Consider the following 25,148-nt stretch of genomic DNA (forward strand, 5'->3'; position numbering starts at 1 on the left):
GTATATATATGTATGTATGTATACGTACATGTATATTTATAAAAGAAACTGAATGCTAAATAGTTTAAATGAGCAAGATTGGTTCTAGAGAAGAAAAAAATATATATCTCTCTTATTTAAGGAGATAAAGGGTCTGTGAGTGTGGTATATTGAACATACTTTCAGACACAGATGATATCAAAGAAAAAATATATTAACACTTATACTGTACTCTGTGTTTTTTTTTAGGCTCAAGACTGCCAGAAACAATTTTATTTGAGTTATCATCATTCCACATCTAAACCATTTCGAGCTTGGAGAGAGAGACGTGTCTAAACTGGCCTCTCCTCTCGTGTCCTCCAACATGACTCTGCCGCAAGAAAATTTTAGGTAATATTTATAGGAATCTAGAACAAGGAAAAGATATATTAAAATATAGTCTGGGCTAATATTCAAGAATAGCTGAATAAAAAATTGCCTAGACCACTCCCCTCACTACTGCAAAAATATCTCATCATGTACTTTGAGGCCCTCACCTTTATATCAAGAGAGGTTTCATCATTAGTCTTTCGTAATCAATGGTTGGTCATAACACTGGTAAGAGTTCTTAACTTTTTCGTAGTTGCTTTTCTTTACCATATTGTTGTCACTGTATAAATCGTTCTCTTGGCTCTGTTCTCTTTACTATCCATCCGTTCGTATATAACTTTCCAAGTTTCTCTGAAACCATTCCCTTGATCTTTTCTTACAGCACCATAGCATTCCATTACATTTATATAACAAAACTTGTTCAGCCATTCTCCAATTCGTGGGCATCCCATCCTTTGCCATGTTGGGCTCTGAGTATTTTCATGTATCCTTTGAGTTTGTTTTGCTTAGGACTACTTCCTTCCATTAATCTACCCTCTCTCTAATTCTCTCTTTTCCCTTCTCCCTTTCCCTCTGCTTCCTGGTTAACTGAAATGTATTTCTATACCCAAATCTGTGTATTAATTCTTCCCTTTTTTGACCAGATAACAGTGAGGTTCAAGTATTAGCTGTTACCTTCCAGGCCCCTTTTCTTTTTTTTTTGTAGATGTCTACTTGCGCATCCTGATTATGTGAGATAATTTTCCATAACTTTCCTTCCTTTCCTTTCCCCCTTCCCCCAATGTATTCCTCTTCCCCTCTTTCCACTCTTGTCTTAAGTTCATCAAGGTATAACAGAACTCCCAGATCTTGTCTAATTAGATTCCACTTTTGAACCCTGATCATGTTAAGTTCTAAGGGGTCACATGTGTCATCTCCCCATGTTTGAATATTAAAAGTTCATCCTTTTTAGTCCCTTATAGTTGCTTATTCATGCTTACCATTTTTTGTTTCTCTTAACTCCTGTGTTTGACCTTCAGCATTTCTATACAATTCTGGTCTTTTCATCAGGAATACTTAGTTGTTCTCTATTTCATTAAAGGTCTATTTTTCCCTCTGTAAGATTATATTCAGTTTTTCTGGTTAAGTTATTCTTGGCTATAAGCCTATATATCCTTTGCATTCTGGATAATCACATTCTAAGCTCTCTGCTTTTTGATGGTGGTGGCTGCTAAATCATGTATGATTCTGACTGTGGGTCCTTGGTCCATGAATTATCTTTTTTTCTGGCTATTTGTAATATTTTTTCTTTGAGCTGGAATCTTTAGATTTTGGCTATGATGTTTCAGGGAATTTTGGTTTTGGGTTTTCTTTCAGGAGGCTATGAGTGGATTATTTCTATTTCTAATTTGTTCTCTACTTTTAAGGGATTTGGGTAGTTATCTTTTAATATTTTCTTTGTAGTATGATATCTAGGTTCTTTTTATTGGTCATGACTTTCAGGTAGTCCAATGGTTCCTAATTTTTTTCTCTTCCATCTATTTTCCAGGTAAGTTGCTTTTGCTTCAAGATACCTTACATTTTCTTCTATTTTTCTTCAGTTTTTTCACTTTGTCTTAATATTTCTCATCATATCATGGAGGCTTCTATTTATCCCATTCTATTTTTCAGAGAGTTTGTGGCATGGGAAAAGTATTGTACCTCTTGTGCTAAACTATTAATTCCCTTTCCAATTCTTTGTTCTGATTTTTTTCCTCTTTTTTCCCCTCTAGCACTCTCATTTCATTTATAAAAATATTTTAATTCTTTAAAAAACTTCTTGCTTCATTTCTTTTAGGAATTCTAGTTGAGTTTGTGTACAAGCTGTGTTTTTCTTTGAGGCCTTGCTTGTTGATGTTTTGGAATACTCTTTTTCTGGGTTTGTCTTGAATGTCTCTTTCACCATAATAGTGTTCTATGGTGGAATTTTTTTTTTTTTGCTCATTTTTCCAAATTACTCTCTGATTTCAATCTTGATGTTATGGTAAAACTCTGGGGTGGTCTTGTTTCTGTCTTCTTGGAGTAGTGAGTCTGTTGTTTTTCCAGGCTCTCAGGGACAGTTTTTAGGTTGGAGACCTGCACACTTTTGGTTAGTCAGTCAATAAGCATTTATAAGCATCATCTAAGTACCAGACACTGTATTAAGTGCTGGATATATGAAGAAAGGCAAAAGGCAATCCCAGCTCTTGAAGAGCTCACAATTTGATAGCAGAGGCAACATACCATCAAATATGTACAAATAAATGTGTAAAGGATAAATAGGAAATTATCAAGAGAATGAAGATACTAGGATTAAGAGGGATTGAGAAAGGCCTCCTGTAGAAGGTGGAATTCTAGTTGGGACTTAAAGGATTCCAGCAAAGCTAGGAGGTAGAGATGGAGAGAGAGAGCATTCCAGGGATAGGAGATAACCAGAGAAAATGCCCAGAGCCAAGAGATGGGGAATCTTGTTTGGAGAACAGCAAGGAAGTCAATATTGATGGATTGAAGAGTTTGTGGGGAGAAGGTTGTAAGATGTAAGATTGGAAAGGTGTGTGTGTGTGTGTATGAGTTGGAGAGTTAGTCAATGAAGGACTCTGAATGTCAAAGAGAGTCTTTTGTATTTTGTCCTGGAGAGGAAAAGGAACAAAGGAAGTTTATTGAGTAAGGGGTAGCAGTCACTTTTAGTGGTCTGATCTGTCTGTTGATCTCCTGGTCTAAACTCTGAAAGACCTTCATCTGGGTTTGGGTCTGAGCAATAGCAGACTGTTGCTAGACTCAACACCTATCAACCATCTGGGAAGCTCCTTTGGTTCAGAGAGACAGAACTGCAGGCTCCCTTTGGTTATGGGATTCCTGTCCTGGTTATTCCTCTGAAGTTTTCAGGCTGATCCAGAAGTTGGAATGGAGACCTTGCTCTGTTCCTGGGGATCCAAGTTACCATGCTGCTGCTTACTTCTGAACTTCCTCTTCTCAGTACACAGCCTAGATTCTGCAACACTCCTCATCCTTGAATGCTTAGGTCCCCTCTTTTCTCTTCTCTGGATCTGTGATCCAGAATTGGGGAGTAGGCAAGAAAAAATTGCCAGTTCCTGTTGACTGTACTGGGTCACAGTGCTCTGGGATGGTTTGGGACTGTGTCTTGCCTCTGGGCTGAGCCTTTCCCTGTGCTGGAAGTACTCTGCCCATAAGCTCCTGGCCAGACCCCATCCCATCCTCAGTTTCCACAAACTGCTTTGTCTCTGTATGCTGACCTGGGCTGGAAAAATGACTCACTGAATTTTTCTTGCTCCCCTTCAGGATTTGGTCTGGCACATTTTCTAGATCTATTTGGAAGAATATGGGGGGAGGAGCTCAGCCATACTTCTGTTACTCCATCATCTTGGGTCCCATGAGTACTGTGTCTCAAGTGTTTTGTATTTTATAAATGTTGATGTGATTATTTTTTTTAGTATGCCTTTTAATCGTGTCAATTATCTGAATTATTTTTTTGCATATACAATGAACTATAAATCTGAGATGGAACTTTTCTTCTGCTGTAAGTTTAATAGGGCTTTTACTCATGCCTGGATCACCAGAGATGAGACAGCTACCTGGGAGATACCATGGACCTGCTTCTGGGAGAAAGCATTTGTTCCCATACCACATGGGTGAGTGTAGCCTTTTCCACTGGTCTCATAACCAAAACAGGATGTTTTTTAAAACTGTCAGACTGGGATGTGGGGAGAGCCTATTTTAAATGATCTGGGCATGTGTAAAAGATCTAGGGTCAAAGCGTGTTGCATTAAGAAAGCATTTGAACTCTATTTGGATAAATAAGATGAAGCTTGGTCTCCTTACTTGTGCTGTATCCCTCGAATTAGAATATTGACTAGTTGGATACATGGATCTCATCAGATGTTGTTTGTCTTTCCTATGTTTGGGAGAGAGCAAAAAGACCATTTGACAGATTGCTAATTTTACTCATCAAATCTATCAGGGATTACCTGTGCTGCATAAATACTGGCATCTACCATGATGAATGTAATGATTCAGGTTATAATGGCAAGGCTTAGCATAATCCAATAGAAGACCCTATATTCTTGTTTTTCTTCCTTATGATCTGTCCCTCTGATTCTTTTCCTCCCTTCAGTGCTCCTGCCTCCCTTTATTTCATTTTCCCCACTATTGGGGGGTGGTGGTGGTGCTTGTCTTTGTGTCCTATAAAGGATATAGGTGGTAGAAAGGGTGAATAAAGTGAAAATTGTTTAGTAGCCTTACAAATCTTAAGTTCAGCCTGGGACACCATTTAGTCTAGTTGAAAGGGTGCTGGATTTAGAGTTGGGTTTTAAGTCCTTGCCCCTGTATGTAACCAAGTGCAAGTTGCTTAGCCTCTCTGGGCCTCAGTTTCTTTGTGTGTAAAATGAAGGAGTTTGGATTCCCTGGCGTCTAAGATCCCTTAGCTTTAAATCTTTAGTACTGATGATGGTCAGCATGCAGGCTGCCACACAGCAAATCATCTTCTTGGTTTCTTCCATCTTCATTAAACTCCCTTGTGGTATTTTGATTGAATCACAATATCTTGGGGTGAGAAGGGATTTTATTATTTACTTCAATAAAACCCATTTTACAGATTAAAAAAAAATTAATCCCAGAGAGATTTAGTAATCTGCCCAAGATTACATGACCGATACTTTGTCAGAAAGACAGAAGATATTCTCTAAATACTTATTGCTGCAGGCTAAATCAGATTTTAACCCTATCTTTTCTGTAAGTTCAAGTGTCTAATGGATCATGAAGTGTTTTCTTGGAAACAATATCTACAAATTCAACACTGGAAATTTTTTCCAATATTGAAAATTTTATGGGAATTTGAAGATCAAGCAAATAAGATCCCCCATCTTTAATAGACGTTAGGGGACAGAAAATAATCTGAAAATATAATTAAAAATCTCATAAAATTAACTTTTATTTTAAAATATACACTAACAACATCTAACTGTAAAGTGAATATGCATATTTTCCAACAGAATAGACAGCACTCTACTTCTACCCCAGGACCTTCCAAATTATGCAAGATATATATATATATATATATATATATATATATATATATATATATATATATATATATATATATTTCCAATTAGGCAGATTTTCCATCTGTTTTTTGGTGGGGATCAGTCCTTCGGTCCTTTCTTTTTTAAACAAACACTAGAGCTATCATTTTAGCCAAGAATGCCAGACCTATTGATATAATTAAAAGAAAAAGTCGCATATGGAACATGACTACAGGTAGCATGCTTTTCCTTAGGGGTTTCTTCCACTTGGCAGAAGCCAAACCGTCACTGCCTTCTTTATATTTAAACCTCTCAAGGAATGGAAGGTCACTTTGGTGTTTGCAACGGCAGTTTCTATGACCTTTGCAAATTCCTCCCTTGATACACTTGTCTGAGACACAGCCAACCTTGAAAACGGAAACCGGGTTACAGGTTTTGTTAAAGCACAAGAATCCTTCACCACAGGGGTTGCAGTCCTTGACCTTTTCCACATCGGGTATCTGCACGGTGACCATTTCGTGGCGGTAATCTGTACCCCAGCAGACAATGCCCGATTTTCTCACGAGGTTCAGAATGACAGACCCGTCGGTCAGGATAGGCACAAGCTTGGCTTCTGCACACAGCAGCCTCCCACAAAAGACGTCTTCGCCTTCACACTGCTTGTAAATCAGACCCCCGAACCCAAGGCTGCCGGAATTGGGTCCTTCTTTTTCGTAGCAAGCCGGGGGCGATTCGCTGGCTCTTCTTGCCAGGAGGCTCCAGCCCTGGAGATGGCAAAGCCCTCGGGAGCAGCAGCCCTCCCGAGTGCACCTTACTTCACTATGACTGCTCACCATCATCACCAGATCTGCGTAGTACTGGGGCAGGTGACATAAACTGGTCTTGTCAGGAGTCTGGGTGGGGGTCCACTGGTGGACTTTTTCTTGGGCAGTTAATGCGTCGCATGCCTGGTTGGACATCACCTTTCCTCCCTTTGCCCAAGGAAACAAGGTGGCGATATGCTTCTTGCCCTCCATACCCAGGAGGTAGGACAACCTTCCCGCTGCCGCCTCGGGGTCTCCACTGTAGGAACCCAGCTGCTCTGGGGTGTTCACTTCGCTGGAGACAAAGTCCCTCTCTGGACGGAAAATGAAGTCCTGTGCGGGGCAGCCCAGGACGAGGAGGAGTGTTCCCAGGCTGAACAGTAAGAGGAAGCCACTCAGGGAGGACGCAGTCCCCTCAGCCCCCATGCTGGCTGAACTTAAGCAGCAACGCCTCCTGAAGCCGGGGACTGGACGAAGTAGCCGAGGTGCAGGCGATGCTGCGACCAACTGGGCACGACTGGACAGGCCAAAGCTGCCCCGGTTCTCCTCCTCAGCTCATCCCCAGCCCCTTCTGGACTCGCCTGCCCGCGCACCACAGACGGTTAGGAACGTGCGAGGTTGGGGGTCGGAGTGGGGAGAGGCAGAGATTACAGCAAAGAGAGTGAGAACTGAAGAATCTCGGAGTGGGAAGAGACTAAGACCATCTAGTGCAACTCGTACCTGATCAGGAATACCCGTCTACAAGTGGTACTCCAGCTTCTCCTTGAACACCTCTCTTGAGGGGGGACCACTTCCCGAGGCCACCCGTTTCTCTTTGGGGTGGCTCTCATTGTTTTCTCTTGTATCAAGGAGAAACCTGCCTCCCAGAAACCCGCAGATTTCCTCTAGCTGTACCATGCCTGAATTTCTGTTTATTCTGTTCCCCTAACCCGGAATACCCTCCCAGTTTCTGTCTGTTCATTCAGTTCCTACAATCTCCATGCACTTACTGACGCCAAGGCCACCCTCGGGGCTCACCTTGTCTTCAACATTTCCTTAACATGGACTATGATCTAGAAGGAATCTTAGGGCCTATGGAACCTGATCCCTCATTTTACTAGGCCGAGACCCGGAGAGATGATATGCCTCCTCCAGTGTCATATTGAGGCAGACCAGGGATTTGATCGGCCTCTTTGCCGGTTTTCTCCAACAAGAAACAGTCTGCTGACTCTGGACATTTTCAGAAGGCTGTCTCCCATGCCTGGAATTCTCACTCCTCCTCACTCACTGCTGCCTCCTGGCTTCCTTGGCTCCCAGCAACTCTCATAGAAAGTCCCACCTTCTCCAAGAAGTTTCCTATTCTCTCTTAATTCTAAGGTCTTCTCTCCATCAATTATCTCCAGTTTATCCTTTATATGACTCTTTCATATGTAGTTGTTAGCATGCTGTTTCCCCATTAAATGTGAGTTCCTTGAAAGCAGGGACTGTCTTTTCCCTTTCTTTGTATCCACAGTTACAACGTGTATCCCCACTTCAAAAGGAAGGAAACAAGCACTTATTAAGCACCTCCCAAGTGCCAGGCACTGTGTTAAGTACTTTACAAATGTCTCATTGATTCTCAGAATAATCCTGTGAGCTAGATGCTGTCATTTCCCTCATTTTACAGTTAAGGAGACTGAGGCAGACAGGAGTCAAATGCTTTGCCCAGGGTCACATGGTAGTAAATGTCTGAGGCAGGATTTGAACTCAGGTCTTCCTGACTCTAGACCCAACATTCTATGCACTGTGCCACCTACTTGCTTATCACAATACCTAGCATATAGTAAGTGCTTAATAAATGTTTATATTGGTTTATTGTATATAACATAGATAAATATACACAAACATAGATTATGAAAATAGATTTCTATATTTTGTATTATAAATTACATAAATTACTATAACATTAAATATTGCTATATATTAAATATAATCCATTCTTACAGAAATTATATATGTGTATGTATGTATATGTGCACATATATAGACATATACATACATATACACAAATACATATGTCTATCTGTGTATATACACATGTGTGCATTTGTGTGTTTAGGAGTATATCTCTATCCATCTATCTATCCATCCATCTATCTATCTATCTATCTATCTATCTATCTAATCTATCTATCTGAGTGAGGAGCAAAACTGGGAAGTGGTCGGGCAGTAGTGAGAAATCAGAGAGCCAGTGTGGCTGATGGGAAGAGGTTGGGAGTTCTTAGAGTCAGTTAGTAAATCTATAAGCATTTATTAAGTGCTTACTATGTGCCAGACTCTGTGCTAAGTTCTGGAGATTCAAGGAATGGAAAAAGACCTGCCCTCAAAGAGCTCACAATCTGGTGGAGGAATGGACATGCAAACAGACTGAAACAAACAGGATAAATAGGAAATAATCAACAGAGGGAAGGCACTAGAATTAGGAGGGGACTATCCACACTAGCGGGATATTTCAGGGCAGCAACTTTCAACTCAATCTGGGTGCTTAAGAGCTACTTAGAGGCTAAGTGACTGCAGTGGATATAGTATTATTGGACTCGGGGTCAGGAAGATAGGTGTTACTAATTCTGCTTTGGACGCTACCTGTGTGACCCCAAGTGATATTAAATGATAACTGTTCAGAGAGAGGTGGAAAATAAAGTGTGAGGTCCAGGGGGGGAAGGTCCTTAGCAGGGGTGTGCTGGAGCTGGTTCATGTGACCTTGAGGCCGAAGGTTCCCCATCCCTAGTAGGGTATACAGTCAGGGTGGAGTCAGTCAAAGGGTCGCCCTTGAGGACCTAGAGGGTCACATGTGGCCTTGAGGCCTCAGGTTTCCCACCCCTGCTAGACTAACAATATTTAAAGGAGCAGATAGATAGAATTCAAGTCAGGTACATTGTCTCTCTAAAGAGAACAGAGCCTTAGGTATGACTTCCTGCTTCCATTCCTGGCAGAAATGAAAGGCTTTCTTAGAGAAGGGTGGAAGAAGAAGAGACTAAAAATGTCTATTCTACCTCTCTTCCAGACACACAATGACACTGCGTCTACATGTTGGGGACAGCCCTTACTCCACGTGAGCCTCACTACATGTGGGGTCTCTCTACAAATGGTGTAACACAGTGGAGATTATTGATAGAAATATGTTTACTTCCAAAGGTATAATCACAAATATACAAGCGCACTCCAACACATTGGAGACATAATCTGCCTTTCCCCAATCCTCCTACTTCAGTCTCTCAGGAAGGATGAGGAAATGTTTGCTTAAAAAAGAAGGGCCGGATGATGTAGATCTTTCAGCCACTTTTTCTTTCCTGGTACCATGTTTGAACTGACACAGGGTGACTTATCCTACATTTGTTGCAGGTACTTCCTCTCTTGGTCACTAAGACTGCTACAGGGGACTTCTGATGGCTGGATTGATCCTTGAACTCCTAGGGTCTCCTGGTCAGGCATTTCCTTCTCTGGAATACTCATTGACCTAGAGTCAGGAAAGAATAAACCCAAAAGAAACAGAAGCACAAGGTGACCATAGACACATAGGGCCAAATGGTAAGGGAGCTCCGCTATCTGTCTTTGCCCTCACCTGACAGCTCATAGCTCTTCTGGCTTCACTAACCACCAAGGAGGAGGAAGAGACTGAATGATGGGCTTTCTCCCTTTTATGTTCAATCTCAGTTCCCTCTGAGGGAACCCTTTCCCTTGCTACCACCCCTCCCCAAGTCTTTGGTTCTTCTGGCTCTGCAATTAGAAAACTTTTCATCATCTCCAAATCACAGGGTGCCATAAAGTTCCATGTGATGGAACCAGGCAGGGAGTGTTGGCACATGAGCTGTGTAACTCACTAGGAAGGACAAATCTGAGCATGCTCTAAGAATTGGGGCTCTAAGAATTATTGGCCAGCCCCTCCATTACATTTAGATAATCACACTTGTACTGTTGAGAAGCCAACCTAATTCTATGAAAATAACAAGGTGAAATAGACCCAAGATTTTCTTTCATTTGCAAGTTTCTGCTGCCATCGTGTGGCTGGCCGCCTAGCTTGCTTTTCTCACCCCTCCTTAGTCAGTTTGGCTTTTGAACTGCATGTCAGATAACATCTATAACATCTGCTTTGCCTTATCCTCAGACAGAGCCATTGCAAGCACAGTAAACTGAACCCACAGGGTTCGTGATCCGAGGACACTCCTGTCCCTCCCCTACACCCGATGCCTAGAATGGATGGCTCAGTCTGGGGAAGTAACTCAGGAAGGCTGGATAAATCACCATTTCAGAGATGGTGATGCAACAGTCTTGCGGGCTGATGACTTTGGGGTCAGAAAGCTTGGGTGATTATTCTGGCCATGTGCTGTGTGAGCTCAGACAAGAAACCTAATTTCTCTGGGCATTTGCTTTGTCCTCTGTAAAATACGGGGAATGGGCTGGATGGTTCTCCACGGTCCCTTCCAGGTATAACCTGTGGTTCTGTGATTTCTTAAGTCATCTGGTCTAATTTTTAACTAATCGGGAACTCCCTCTATGACATCCCTGACACTTAGTCATGAATGAATGAATGAATGAAGCATTTATTAAGCACTTCCTATGTGCAATGTACTGAGTTAAGCACCAGGGAAAAATAATAGAAAAGACAGACAGTCCTGCTCACATTCTGGGGGGACGGGTATGGAGGGAGAAACAACACTTACCTAGCTTTTGCTTAAAAGATTTACGCTGATGGGGAGAACATGACTTCCTGAGGAGTTCAGGGCAGTTCTAATTATTAGGAAGTTTCTTTTTATAAGAATGGTTTTTTAATCTGGGATCTGCAGAGAGGTTTCAAGGGTTCCATGAACTTAGACAGGAAAAAAATTATACTGTTATCTCAATATAACTAGTTTCCTTTGTAGTCCAATGTATTTAATTTTATGCATTTGAAAACATTATTCTGAAAAGGGTTCCACAGGCTTCACCAGTCTGACAAAGGGCTCCATGGAACAACTGACCACTGGTTTACAGTGTACTGAAATCTGCAAATCTAGATACTCTGAGAACCAAGGAAATGAAGTTAGTTTGATGTGTTTGATGCAGTCATGCTACTTTTAGTGATCGGTGCTTCCTTTTGTAAATGTCCATAGTTTATCCTTTTAATATTATTTTCTACATTTCAAACCAAAGACTCCACCAATCTTTGAAAAATAAGGACAAAAAATAAGGATTCCTTTATTGCTTCCCCTATCACCCTCCATGATCTTTCAGACAGTTGGGCCTGGCACCTTGAATTCACTGAGGTTAACAAGGTGTTCTCTTACCATCTCTCCATTTGTTTTCATTGTAATTGTTTTTATTCTAAACTGTCTAGTCCAAAAGTCATTCACCTTGGTAGAGAAACATGATAAGAATTGAAAATTTCTTCTGCATATCTGTTGGCGATGATCATGGGGCCACCCACCCCAAGCAATGATATTTTCTCTCCTTGGATCTTTTTTTTTACCCCCAGATTAGAGGTGGGGATAGAAGGATAATAACTGTCTTCAAGGATTTTTAGGGTTGTCATATGGAAGAAGGATTAAATTTATTAGGCTGATTGTAAAGAAGTTCCTATATAGTATAGGAAAATGTGTATTGTACCTTGAGTCAGGAGTTAAGTTTTCAGTTTCAGTTTTTCTTTGTGATCCCGTTTGGAATCTTCCTTGGCAAAGATACTGGAGTGGTTTGCCATTTCCTTCTCCAACTCATTTTACAGAGGAGGAAACTGAGGCAAACAGGGGTAAGTGATTTGTCTGAGGTCACACAGCTGTGTCTGAGGCTGGGTTTGAGCTCATGAAGATTTTATCTTCTTCCACTGAGCCACTCAGCTGTCCTTGAGTCAGGAAATGTGGGTTTAAATCCTACTTTACATCAGGAGAAAATCACTTAACTCTCATTCCAAATGGGAATGATAATAACTTATACTGCTAAAGAAGGTTGCCTTTCTAGGCCTGGCCTAAACTCAAGCCAGTCCAGACTGATTACAATGAAACACTCATGGACCATAAAATCCAATAAAATGATTTTTACTTGTAATAAAAAAATTAGAAAGATATAATTATTAAAAACAGACACTCTTCTCATTTGCCTCCAAAATTGCCAGGGCAGCAATGCTGGATCAAAAACATACCCAGCTAAAAAGTGGGAATTCCGCAAACCTCAGGAACCCTGATCTTAGAACAGGCTAGGCTTCTTATACCTCATATGACAAGGAAGAGTTGGATGGAACTAGTCAGATCCTAAAGATGGTCTCTTTGTTCCCTCAGAGAGACACTATACTGGGCCACACTGAAACACACATCATTCCTACCACATCTGTGAGGAAAGCACTTTGAAAAAATTAATGTGATTGGTAAATGTGTGGGCTTTTGGCTCATTTTTGTTATTTGTTTATTAGAAATGTCTAATAGTAGAATGTGCCACCACAGGAGGTAGGGAGCTCCTTGTCACTGGAGGGCAAGTGAACCACATTCTGAGTACATTTTATAAAGGATTCCAGTTCAGCTTCAGTTGGGAAGAGATGACCTTTAATGTTTTTTTCCCCAACTCTGAGATTGTATGGTTCAAATATTGCCCCAATAAACCATGGGCCTGTGACATCTGCTCTCTCTCTCTCTGTCTGTCTCTTTCTCTGTGTCTCTCTCTATTTCTCTATCTCTGTCTGCCTGTCTGTCTCTCTCTCACACGTGCACACGCACACGCGCACACACACACACACACACACACGTTTAATCCAGCCCACTGTCTAGAGATGAACTTCAACCCATAACCTCATTTTATACTTTGTGTATTCTCCCCAAAATGGGAAATATGTGCAAATGAGGAATGTGAGACTGAACTGGGCAGACAGTATCCTGTTAGTATGGCACCATAGTAAAGCAGAATGAGACCCGGACTTACTGAGAATATCCGTCTCTACCACTCACTTTGTTTTCCTCATCAGCAAGTAATAATTAGGCAGTGATAATAATGGGAATAATATTTGCTGGACAAAACCAGGTAGGTTGTTCTAAAGATCAAATGAGATAAAGCATGGCAGATAGGTGGCGCCACTGTGGACAGACCACAGGACTTGGAATCAGGAATATCTGAGTTCAAATCCTGCCTTGGACACTCCCTAGCTGTGTGACCCCTGTGAAAGTCACTTAATGGCTCTGTGTGTCTGGTTTTCATCTGTAAAATGGGGATAATCATAGCACCTACTTTGCATGGTTATTGTTAGTATCAAATGAGTTAAGATATAAAAAGTACTTTGCCAGCCTCAAAGAGCTAGATAAAGGCTAGTCATTATTATCAGCACAACCACCACTACCACCACCATCATCATCTTCATCATGATATTGATGATGATGATCCTATTACTCTGCACAGATGTAAGCTGTTATTCTTGGTCTTGCAATATCCTTCACCCTACGGAAAGTCTTGGGTAAAGTCCTCTACCCCATTCCCTTTCTTGTTTTAAAAATAGTATTTTATTTTTTTCCAATGACACATAAAAACAATTTTTAACATTCATTTTTAAATAAAATTTTGAATTCCATATTTTCTCCCTCCCTCCTTCACCTCCCCCTCCCTAAGATGGTAGGCAATATGATATAGGTTATATATGTGCAATCATGTAAAATATATTTCCATTTTAGTCATACTGTGAAAGAACAAAAGAAAAAAAGCCCATAAAAAATAAAGTGAAAATCATATGTATCGATCTCCATTCAGATTCCACCAGTTCTTTTTCTGGATGTGGATAGAATTTTCCATCATGAATCTTTTGGAATTGTCTTTTCCCCATTCCTTTTTCTATCTTTATCCACATCACATCCAATAACTATGAGTACCCCTTAACGATATATCCTGGGCCCTTTCTATACTGACTCACTTGGTAATCTTATCAGCTTCCAAGGGTTCAGTTACCAGAGCAATGCTATGATTCCCAGACCTGTATATCCTTAGCTATTCTTTTTCCTGAGGTACAGTCCCATAGAACCAATTGCCTACTAGACATGTCAAGTGGATGTCCCCTAGGCATCTCAAACTCAACACGTTCAAAACAAAAATAATCACATTTCCTCTCAAACCCTCCTCTCTTCCATATTACTAGTAAGGATAGCACTATTCTCCCAGATAAGTATGTCTAAGGATGATGCTGAAACAGGTAAAGATCACTTTCAGTACTTTAAGTTATTCCTTTCTTTATCCCAGTTCCAGGGAGATCCTGAGGGAATCAAGCATAGATCCGAGAATAGATCTGCATGGACTTTGGTTCCTAGACACACCATTATTGTGCAACCCTGGAATTACTCAAGATTACACAAGGCCAGATATGCCTGAAGCATTCCAGAGTACTCAAAGCTCTGAGCTATGGAAACCTTAGCAGAATGGGGTTGGGGGAAGAGTACTTAAAAAGTAGAAGCCAATGAATGAGGTAAGTTATAATTCCCATTTTGATGGCTCTAAGACCAAAGAGAGACAGAGAGAGACCTCTTGAGACCTAAGAGTGGATGTTGGTTACTTGGAGGCATCTGTAGAGTGACATAGCTTCTTAGGGACTGACTACCCCACTGTCCAACTTAGGCAGTGGCCTAAGTGCCTGCACCCAGCCATGGAGAGGCCAGTGATAGTGGCATGTTTCAGTTGCGTTCACTGTCAATGATGAGACACAGGAGAGGAACCCCCAGTAGCCACTTCCTGAACCCCAGGTTGGGGGAGAATATTAAGAACTCCTGAAACTTTGGCCTTGTAGATACAGAAGCTCTTGGGTGACACCTGCCTCTTGGGGAAGAAAAGCAACATGCAAGTGGCCCCAGAGGTGGAGAGCAGCAAGGGACTGAACCACAACATGGAACAGCAAAAGCCCATGGACTCCTCCCTCCACTCTCCTTGTGAGTTATTTGAACAGTGCAGGCTTGATGGAGAGGGGGCTATCTTTTTTGTAACCCCAGTTTTCAGGGATCGTTGACCCACTACAGAGAAAGAAGAGGGAGCTTGTGTGAGTACCATCCTCTAGGGGCAGATGGGAAAGGTGGCACTATTGATGGAAAAACTTCAAGAGATTGAGCCATGATACAGAAAAGCAAAAAGTCCTGGTCTCTGCACTTCACTGTTCTGTATCATGTGAGAAGGAGATGCCTTTGGAATAGCCCTAAGATGATTTCCTTTTGATGTGGTGACTCCAAGCTCTTAGGGCAGTACCATAAGTTTGGAGGACTTTATAGACCCCTGGGGGAGACTCATTAGATTATTAGAGAGCAAGGGAGCTTCTCTGCCATCTCCAAATTGGGAATCCAAAAAGGAGGATAGTACTGTGTGTCTGAAATATTTTATCAGGAGAAGGCAGGACTCAGCAGAATGGGAGAATTGTGCCAGTCGTTGACAGGTTGCAGTGGACCCTATGGGTTTTCTGCCTTTTTTTTTGTGGGGTGAAATAAAGATCACCCTATTACCAAAATACATTGCAACTTCGTGGACTTTCATGGGAACTGGGGGACTGTTTACTGAGATTTTTAGAGACATATATAGTGGTTCCTAGAAGGAAATAAGAGTGAGGCTCGAGTAGTTTGCCATTTCCTTCTTCAGTGGATCCATTTTGTCAGGCAGTCAGAGGTTAAGTGACTTGCCCAAGATCATGCAGCTAGGAATTATTGGACGCTGGATTTGAGCTCAGGTCTTCCTGACTCCAGGCCTAGTGCTCCAACCACTGAGCCACCATCTACCTTGAGAGTGAGGCTAAAATGAGCCAAAGAGATGAGTTTGTTTGTTTGTTTTGAGAAAATCTTCAAAATCTGGCCCTTGTAAACCCATGGGTGCTTGGGGTGCTCTGCCATGGTTTGATTCTAAAATAGAGATGAAACTCCATTCTTCAGTATGGTAAGGGCAGACTCTTGATTTTTCTGGCAGTGGAAGAAAGTCTGGGTGGGGATTATCCTAAATCCTAGGCAAAATAGATATAGTAGACATTTTTCATCATCTTTATTAAATATGAATTAAAAGTTTTGCACAGCTTAGTGTATAAATGGTTTCAAAAGTATGCCATGCCACGAGTAGGACAGAAACATAAGAAAGAGGAAGCCATGGAAACATTGCCATTTTCTAATATCTTTATCAGAGAAAAGATGTGCAGCTTGGAAAACAAGCCTTGAACTGAATAAATGAGCTTGTATTCCCTTTTTCATCCTGGCTTCTAGGGGCTTCACTGGGTGGGGAGGAAGAGAGGGCTGCTTGTGAAGCATTGACAGAAGTTTGCTAATCAGGGAGGGCAATGGACAATATGCCCCATTAAGGGAAGGACCTAAAGCAGTGATTTCATCAACTCCTGCCCCCTCATTCCAATTGTGTCCAGATCAGGAGGCCTTTGTCTTCAGATACTCTCTCTGCTGTGTCACCAATGTGCCTATCCACTGACTGGTTTTCTGTTTGGCTTCTAGCCAGCTGAAGCGAGGCTCATAACCCAAATCCTTTTTGGCTTTCTTGTAGGATAAGGTAAAAACACTGTTAGTCAGTGTTAGCAAATGGCGATTGAGGGGAGGTTCATAAATGAAAATAGGGTATAGCACTAAACTTATCATCTCCAATAGGAAAGCTGCCCAATATAGTAATGTGAGAGGGATGCCTACTTTTGATCCAAGTTTGAAGCCCCATTCCTTGCTCAATTCATAGTTAAAGTCAGAATAGCTCTTGGGGGGTGTATCATCAGAAATGTAATAGAACTGACCACCAATGCTTTGGGCCTTCTCAGAGTCCCGCAGGGCTCTGAGTGCCAGGATGTGTGCCCAAGCCACATTTCCAACATAGACTGGGTTGGCCATGGAACCCTCCCTCCTCCTTTTAATGGTCTTATCATTGTTAAGGGCTTTAGTCATTTCATATTGGAGAAAAATGCTCTCTTCCCCATATATGTATGTAGGTCTCAAGGAGCAGGTGTGCATGATGGCGCCATTCCTAAGAAGCTGCCCATCAACTGCCAACACAGCCTTTTCAGCCAACTTCTTGCTATAGGGATATGCATTGTGCCATTTGCTTTCAAGGAGATCACCCTCACGCCCATTTAGAATGGTCTTCCTATATGAGTTGGGGCCGGCCACTTCTATGGTGCTGGTATAGAGGAAGACAGGCACACTAGCTGAGATGCTGGCTTCCAACAGGAGCTGAGTACCTGTAAAAGAAGCACATGGGAATGGTGAGTGACAGAAGGGAAAGACCTTAAGAAGTCAACCGAAATGACAAGGAACACAGCTCAGACATTTTCAGTCTGGATACAGCTCAGTTGCATCAAAAATGACAGTGAACCTATATATCCCATCCATTGTTTCATTAAGAACAGATCACAGTAAAATAATCCACTTACTTCTATTTGATTTTTTAAGCAAGTGTTAGTTGCTGCACTCTTATCTCAGTGAGGTCTCAAAGATGTAGTGTTTTTAGATTTTAGCCGGGTGTTTGACAAAATCTTATGTGAGATCTTTGAAGAAATGTAGGCTAGGTAACGTTAGTCAGAGGACTAAAAAGTGATTGAATGACTGGATTTTAGGAGTAGTAATCGACATATAGGTGCATCCCAGGCTAATGTCCCACATTGTCTTCTCTTTTCTCTCTATGCTTCTTTGGTGATATTATTTGCTCACATGGATTCAACTACCTCATTGCTGGGGACTTCCAAACCAACATATCCAGTCCTCTCTCCTGAGCTCCAGCCCAGCATTTTCCAACTACTTGCTGGTTATCTCTACTTCTATCAATCAATAAACATTTATTAAGCATTTATTAAGTGCCAGGCACTGTGCTAAGCTCTGGAAATACAAAAGACAGTTCCTGACCTCAAAGAGCTTACAGTCTAATTGGGGGAGAAAACATGCAAAGAAATATATACAAAACAAACTATATACAGGATAAAGTGGAAATAATTAATAGCAGGAAGGCACTGGAATTAAGAGGGGTTAGGCAAGGCTTCCTATAAAAGACCAAATTTTAAGTTGGGACTCAAAGGAAGCCAAGGAAATCAGTAGAAAGAGTTGACAGGGAACATTCCAGACATGGGGGACAGCAAGAGAAAATTCCTGGAGCAGAGAAATGGATGCTTTATTTGTAGAATAGTCAGGAAGCCAGTATCACTGGATCAAAGAGTTTGTGATGGGGAGTGAAGTATAAAAAGACTGAAAAGGTAGGAAGTGGAAAGATACATCAACCTAGAGAGACCTAACACTCCTCAGAGCTCTAACCTTCACTTTATTCTGTTCATTTTTATCACTGATCTGGATGACAAATCAAATGACATAATGAGAATCCAAATGAGAATCTAAAAAAAATGTCTCCACCGGCTGGAATGATGGATCATATCCAACATATGAAATTTAATAGGGACAAATGTAAAGTTCCAAATGGACTAAAAACAATTAACTACACATGGACAGAATATTCATATGAAAAGGATCTGAAGTTCTTAGGAGAGTGCTAGTTCAATATGAATCTACATAGAAGCCAAAAAAATAATTTAGGGTCCCTCAAAGAAGCATAGTACCCTCCCTCCAATTTTCAAACATTGTTGTTTAAAGTTTTGAGTTCCAAATTCTATCCGCCTTTCCCTCTCTCCTTTGCCCCGTCCCTGAGATGGTAAGCAATCAGATACAAGTTATACATTTGCAATTATGTAAAACATTCCCATATTAGTCATTTTGTACAAGAAGATTCGAATAAAAGAAAAAAATGAAAAACAGCATGAGAAGCATAATATCTTGAACAACAGGGTTCTTAACATTTTTTTTTAGTGTTATGGGACCCTTTGGCAATCTGGTAATGCCTATGGACCCTTTCTCACAATCATGGTTTTAAATTCGCAAAATAAAATAAATAGGATTACAAAAAGAAACAATTATATTGAAATACAGTTATTGAAATGTTTTTAAAATCACAGATTCCCTAAATTATATTCATAGATTCATTGGGGTCTGCTTCCTAAGCTAAGAGCTCCAGACTTAGAACAAAGGAGGTTATAGTCTGACTGTCCTCTGCCCCAGTCAGCCCACATGTGGAGTATTATAGGTTTAGGTGCCCCTTTTTGTCATTATAGATAGAGCACCAGGCGTGGAGTCAGGAAGACCTGAGCTTAAATCCAGCCTCAGACACTTACTGGCTGTGTGACCCTGGGCAAGTCACTGAACTCTGCTTGCCTTAGTTTCCTCATCTGTAAAATGAGCTGGAGAAGGAAATGGCAAACCCCTCCAGTATCTGAGGTCAAAACACCGAATGGGGTCATGAAGAGTTGTACGTGACTAAAATGACTGACAACAATAATATTTCTGGAGGGCGAATCTAGTGGGAGCATTGAAATGAGTTCCTGGGAGATAAGAAACCTCTCAGCTGTGAAGGAATACATATGTGTGTATGTATGTGTCTGAAGAAGATGAAGCTCCTGTCTCTCAAGAGACTGCCTTATGGGAAAGCTAATTTTCATCCCCTGATTTGCAGGGAAATTTCAAGTTGATTTTCTGGAGAGACCTTCAGTTTTCTTTCTAAATGGATTGGGGATGGGGTAGGTGGGTGGAACTTTGTTCACTCATGTCCCAAAGGCATTAGAATAGGACTAGAGTCTCTGGGGGCACCATTATTATGCAACCTTGGAAATCCTGAAGATTATATGGAAAGAGATCTGCCTGAAGCCTCCCAGGGCACCCCAAGCTCTGAGCTCTGGGAACCTTGGCAGGATAAGTCTGGGGGAAGAGGTCTTAAAAATAGAAGTAAATGAACAATCATCCCTTTCCATTGTGATCAGTTAGGTATGTGAAAATTTCCGCCTTGATGGCTCTGGTGCCAGAGACTGACCCTACCAAGAGACCGGCCCTGCCAAGACTAGACAATGGTGATTACAAGGCAGAGGCCCTTGAGATATTCAGTCTTCTGATTTTTTTAAAAAAGAAGATTAAGGCCACACGTAGAACAAAAAGCTGTCACCAAGGATTTAAGTTCTAAAGTTCTACTTTTTTGTTGTTGAAACAATCAAGGTTGAGTGACTTGCCCAGGGTTGCACAGCTAGTAAGTGTCTGAGGCTGGATTTGGACTCAGGTTCTCCTGACTCCAGGGCTGGTGCTCTATTCACTGTGCCACCTGGCTGCCCCTCTTCTTCTAATAGTTTCTCAGCTATTAGTGCCTGCCTTCCTCGTCCTCACTCCCACTCTCACCGCCACCTCCCAATAACTTTATATTTATTTATTTTGTGTATATAATAAGTAGCGACAACATGGTGTGATGGATTGGGAGCTGATCTCAAAGCAAGAGAGGTCTTGGGTTCAAATCCCACCTCTGATACACACTGGCTCTGGGACCCAAGGTAAATCACTTAAGCTGTGAGCATTCCTAGATAAATCTCTATGTTGTAGAATGTGTCCATGTGCATCAGTAGAGGGAGTTTGCTTATCAGGAATTCCCTACACCATGATGAAGTCATAGGTCAAGTCCACATATCCTATCTCACTTTTTAAATGTATGGCACACAGTTATTGTTGCTCAGTCATTTCAGTCATGTCTGACTCTTCGTTACCCCATTTGGGGTTTTCTTGGCAGAGATGCTGGAGTGGTTTTCCATTTCCTTCTCCAGCTCATTTGACAGATAAGGAAACTGAGGTAAATGGGGGTAAAGTGACTTGCCTAGGGTCACTCATCTTTTAAGTATCTGGGGCCAGATTTGAATTCATGAAGATGAGTTTTCCTGATACCAGGCCCAGTGTTCTATCTGCTGTGCCATCTAGCTACCTCATATAGTAAGTATTTAATCTGTCGATTGATTGATGATTATTAAAAGATGTGATGAAAAGAATGTCTCTATCTCCCAACACTGGCAACAGTGTTAAGTTGGGAAGAGGGTGGGGAAGGATACCACCCCAGCCTGGGTAACAATCATACCTTTCAAATTGACATTCATTACGGCCTCTCTCCTGAGCCATAGTCCTGTGTCAATGATGCTTGCAGCGTGAATGACGGCAGTGATGCCCTGGCAGGCCTTGTGGAGGAACTGTTCATCTAGAATGTCTCCTTCCATCACAATCACCTTGGTCTTGTGCTTGAGCTCTGCAGGAATAGAAGGTGGATTAGTAGGGAGGACTCTCAAAACCAGAGGACAGCTGTGATCCACCCTATTCCCTTCTATTTCCTGTAAAGGCCTAACTCCTGTTAAGGTCGGTCAGTCTCTGAAGGGCATGGCTGATTGAAGAGATTGCTCCTAGCCCTCAATTCACATACTCCTCACTTTTGAGTGGGACCCAACTTTGAAAGGACCCCACCCAACTATGAAGAAAGGAGAGGAGTCTGAAGAGTGGAGTTTGGTTCCCAGAGCTGACACTAATTTGCTGTGTGACCCTGGGACTGTTAATTGACCTTAATGTGCCATTAGCTCCTCACCTATAAAATTGCCGAGGAGTGAGAGGCAGTGTGGCATAGTGGACACAAAGCTGTCTTCAGAGGTAGGAAGAGATTCAGGGCCTGCCTCTGAGAATGAGACCCCCATCAAACCCGCTACCTCTCATTGCTCAAGCAACAGGGGTTCTTAACCTTTCTTGTGTTGGCAATCTGGTCAAGACAATGGATCTCTTCTCTGAATAATGTTTTTAAATGCACAAAATAAAATACATGGGATTAAAAAGGAAACCAGTTATACTAAAATGTAATTATCAATTTTTTTTTAAAAAAAACCCCAAGTTCACAGATCCCAGCAGGTTTGGAACTTGAGCTCTTAGACTATAAATTACAAATCAAATACATTGATACAATCCTACATTGCTAGAGAGAGACATTCCACATAAGAAATTCCCTATATCAAAGAAATCATAGGGCTGGTTAAAAAATAGGGGTAGTAAGATAGATCCTAAATATCTGTCTCTCAAGGGGATTGAAATGACCATATGTGATTAAAAGATGGAAAGGCTTTTGGAAAGTGAAAAATTTAAACAGTGCCATAGAGGACTCTGTGTAGTGTCCCTAGGCGCAGCTCTATGGATGAGACCCCTTGGTGCTGCCCAGTTTCACTGCCTTGAGAGCCCTGGAGTCTGAACCTGGCTAGCTGGTTTCTTCATGGATGCACGTGTGCTTTTACTGAATGTTGCCTTTTTATGCTTATGAGGGGAAAATAATGGGAAGCAAGCATGTTCCCCTGCATTTTGTGCTCAAGGAAAAGAAAGGGGTAAAAACAAGTGTTTCTTAAGTGCTTACCATGTGTCTAGCACTGTGCTAAGGCAACAGAGGTTGCCTGCAAGAAGCTAAGGGAAAAGGAAGATGGAGTCCCTGGCACCCATTTCTCTGGTCACAGTTCTCACCACACCAAAACCTTGAAAGATCATCTCTACCATCTGCCCTTCTCCTAGCACCAAACCAAGCAAGTCATAGGTCTATCTGGGCAAAGAAGACACCTCTTCTGACCTGGTCTGGCATAGTATTCATTCATTCATTTATTCACTCAGTTATTTGACAAACCATTACTGCATGTCTACTATGTTCAAAGCATTGTGCTTAGAGGCCATGGTTTAAAGATGTCCTATCATCTTCCCTTACCAAGAACAAGTCAAAATATTATTTCACATCCCAGTCATTTCTACAACTTTAAAAAGTGAGCTGATTCAGGTCACAGAAAACTGAGCGGGAAGGAGAACTGGATTCTATTCCTGGCTGTATCACAATGGTTCCTGCAAGTAATTTCATCTCTCTCCAGGCCTAAGTTTTCTCATTTGCCAAATAGAGCTAATATTTGCCCTCCCTCCCTCATAGAGTTGTAGGGAGTAGGATGGAGTGTGAGTGGGGAGAAGGCAAAAAGTCTTTGAAAAAGCCAGTGCCAGGAGTTGTTCGGTTTTTGTCCTGTACCACAGAGACTCATTTTAAGAAAGGCCTAATGAAATCTAGCTAGAAAATTGACTCTCCTCTTTTAGCCAAATTTAAACAATTCTGGTGAGGAAGGACAGGACCAGACTAAGTTATAGATAATCACTGAAGTTTATGGCCCAGTGATTCCACCTCTTAACTTCCCAACCAATGTCCTAACCAGGCCCTCTATTGCTAACACATTTTGGCTGTATTTTTATTTTCTACTTTTTCACTTCAAGAAAAGTGTAAAGAAAAAAAAGGTGTAAAGAGAGGAGTGAAAAATAGCAGGCTGAGTGATGAGGAGATAGGGGAAAAGGGAGCAACAGGAGGAGGAAATAGAGCAAACAAACCAGAAAAAGCCCCAGGGCATCAAAGATTCCCATGTCCTTTGTCGTAGCAGGAAGCAGAAATTCATATATACTCATGGACTATTCAGGTGGGAAGGAATCTTCTGAGTTATTCTCTGGATCTCCTGAGTCTCCCTAGCCTCTCCCATCTGACAAATGGGAAATTGAAAGGCCGGTGCTTTGCCCAAACTCACTTAACTTCATTGTTGACAGAGCTGTACCTAGAAGCCAGGTCTCTAGACTCTCAGTCTGATACTTCCTCCTCTCTCTCATATGAATTTTTGTTGTTGTCATGGCTTTGGAAATCAGATTAACCAACAGCGAGGTTCATCAACATCTGTGGCTCTCGGGGAGGTACTCCAACCCAGAATGATTAAAATCACAAGCATAGATTTAGAGCTAAAAAGGAAAGCCACTGAGTCTAACCCTCTTGTTTTATAGGTGAGGAAGCTAAGGCACAGAGAGGTTCAGTGCTTTGAACAGAGTCACAGTTAATAAGTGTCTAACATGGGATTTGAACCCAGGTCTTCCTGACTCTAAATCTTATAGGAATATATGACTATTGAGCTCACTTACCTGAAAATTCCAATAGCAACTGGGGACTGAAGACTTTGTCCAGGACCCGGATCTCCTCCAGCTGTTTTTCTTCCTCCAGCAACATTCGGACAATCCTCTGCCCCAGAAATCCTCCTCCTCCTGTCACCAGACAGCTCCACCTCTCTGTAGATGGCATAGTACCAAATACCTCTTGGCAGAAAACTCCGGCTGATGGAGACACAGAGAACTCGGGATCAGCCGGGGGCACCTAGTCTGATCTCAGAAGGACCTCTAAAAGAAACCCCAAACTAGATTCAGGCTGTGGGAAGTCTGGAAGTTGCAGAGAAAATGGTTAGAGTGGGCTCAAATTAGAATGGACTGGGAGCATAGGTAGTATGATATAATCATCCTGCTACCTTGGGTAGTCATCATATGATATCAAGCAAAATCAGGACGGCCACACATGGTAAAGGCATTGGAGAAGAGCTTCATATCTCAGCAGTTGACCTTACAATCCCCTTCCTGTTTGAAGACTTTATGGATTTTGGTCCTGATCTGATTCCTTCATTTGCATTTGTTCCTAGAGGATCTCCAGCCCCACCAAAACTAGAAGTGAAATAGGGGGTCAAGAAGGGAAATGCACACACGCGCGCGTGCGCGCGCACACACACACACACACACACACACCCGACAGACCTAACTCCTGTTAGTTGTCAAAAGGCTTAAAATCTTGCAATCCTTTAAACCAGCCTGGATGCTAGTTGTCCTTTTATCACTAAAGGCAGATAGGACTAGTTTCGTTTCATGTTCTGCTAGACAGGTGCCTCTTGGGTCCTCCTCCTTGCTTTGGAATGTAGGCTCTTACAAAATTGTTTCTCTTTTTGACTTCTCAGGCTTTCTCCTCCCCCTTTAAGCGAGGTCAACTTTTCAGTGACAACTTCCTTATGACCCTCAGGCTGCCCAACAAACTCGTGCTCATCCCAAGGTCACAGGCTCACTCTGCTGCGGTTCAGGAGGGAAGGTCATAAGAGAACCAGATTCAAGCAATGTGAGATTCAGAAAAGGGAGTAAGGTTGAAAGCTTCCGGTTTTCCGGAAGAGCTTTTGAGCATTTCTGTTTAGCTAGAGACAGCGAGGCAGAGCAGTGGACAGAATACTTGGAGTGGATTCAGAAAGGCCTGAGATCAAATCCAGCAACAGATATTTACTAGCTGTGTGATCTTTGGCAAATCCCTTAACTAA

At 41.8% G+C, this 25,148-nt stretch overlaps 1 protein-coding gene across 1 annotated transcript; it reads right to left on the bottom strand.

The window, feature by feature from the left end:
- Positions 1-16,136: 16,136 nt before the first annotated feature.
- HSD3B2 (hydroxy-delta-5-steroid dehydrogenase, 3 beta- and steroid delta-isomerase 2) lies at positions 16,137-24,129 on the bottom strand. The gene is made up of 3 exons (XM_036766797.1): positions 23,947-24,129; positions 21,077-21,241; positions 16,137-17,336 (listed from the first exon to the last, which is right to left on the bottom strand). Exons 1-3 carry the CDS (start codon positions 24,101-24,103, stop codon positions 16,525-16,527), a joined length of 1,134 nt encoding a protein of 377 aa, XP_036622692.1. The 5' UTR covers positions 24,104-24,129; the 3' UTR covers positions 16,137-16,524.
- Positions 24,130-25,148: the final 1,019 nt, after the last annotated feature.

The sequence above is a fragment of the Trichosurus vulpecula genome, chromosome 7 (assembly GCF_011100635.1).
Source record: "Trichosurus vulpecula isolate mTriVul1 chromosome 7, mTriVul1.pri, whole genome shotgun sequence".
In the NCBI taxonomy this organism is placed as follows: Eukaryota; Metazoa; Chordata; class Mammalia; order Diprotodontia; family Phalangeridae; genus Trichosurus; species Trichosurus vulpecula.

Bases quoted from the DNA above. Each gene is read 5' to 3' on its own strand.
- HSD3B2 (XM_036766797.1), bottom strand. From the start codon at position 24,103: ATGCCATCTACAGAGAGGTGGAGCTGTCTGGTGACAGGAGGAGGAGGA. The intron at 21,242-23,946 runs GTAAGTGAGCTC...CTATTCCTGCAG, and splicing joins GTTGCTATTGGAATTTTCAG to AGCTCAAGCACAAGACCAAG. The intron at 17,337-21,076 runs GTATGATTGTTA...CTTCTTTTACAG, and splicing joins AATGAATGTCAATTTGAAAG to GTACTCAGCTCCTGTTGGAA.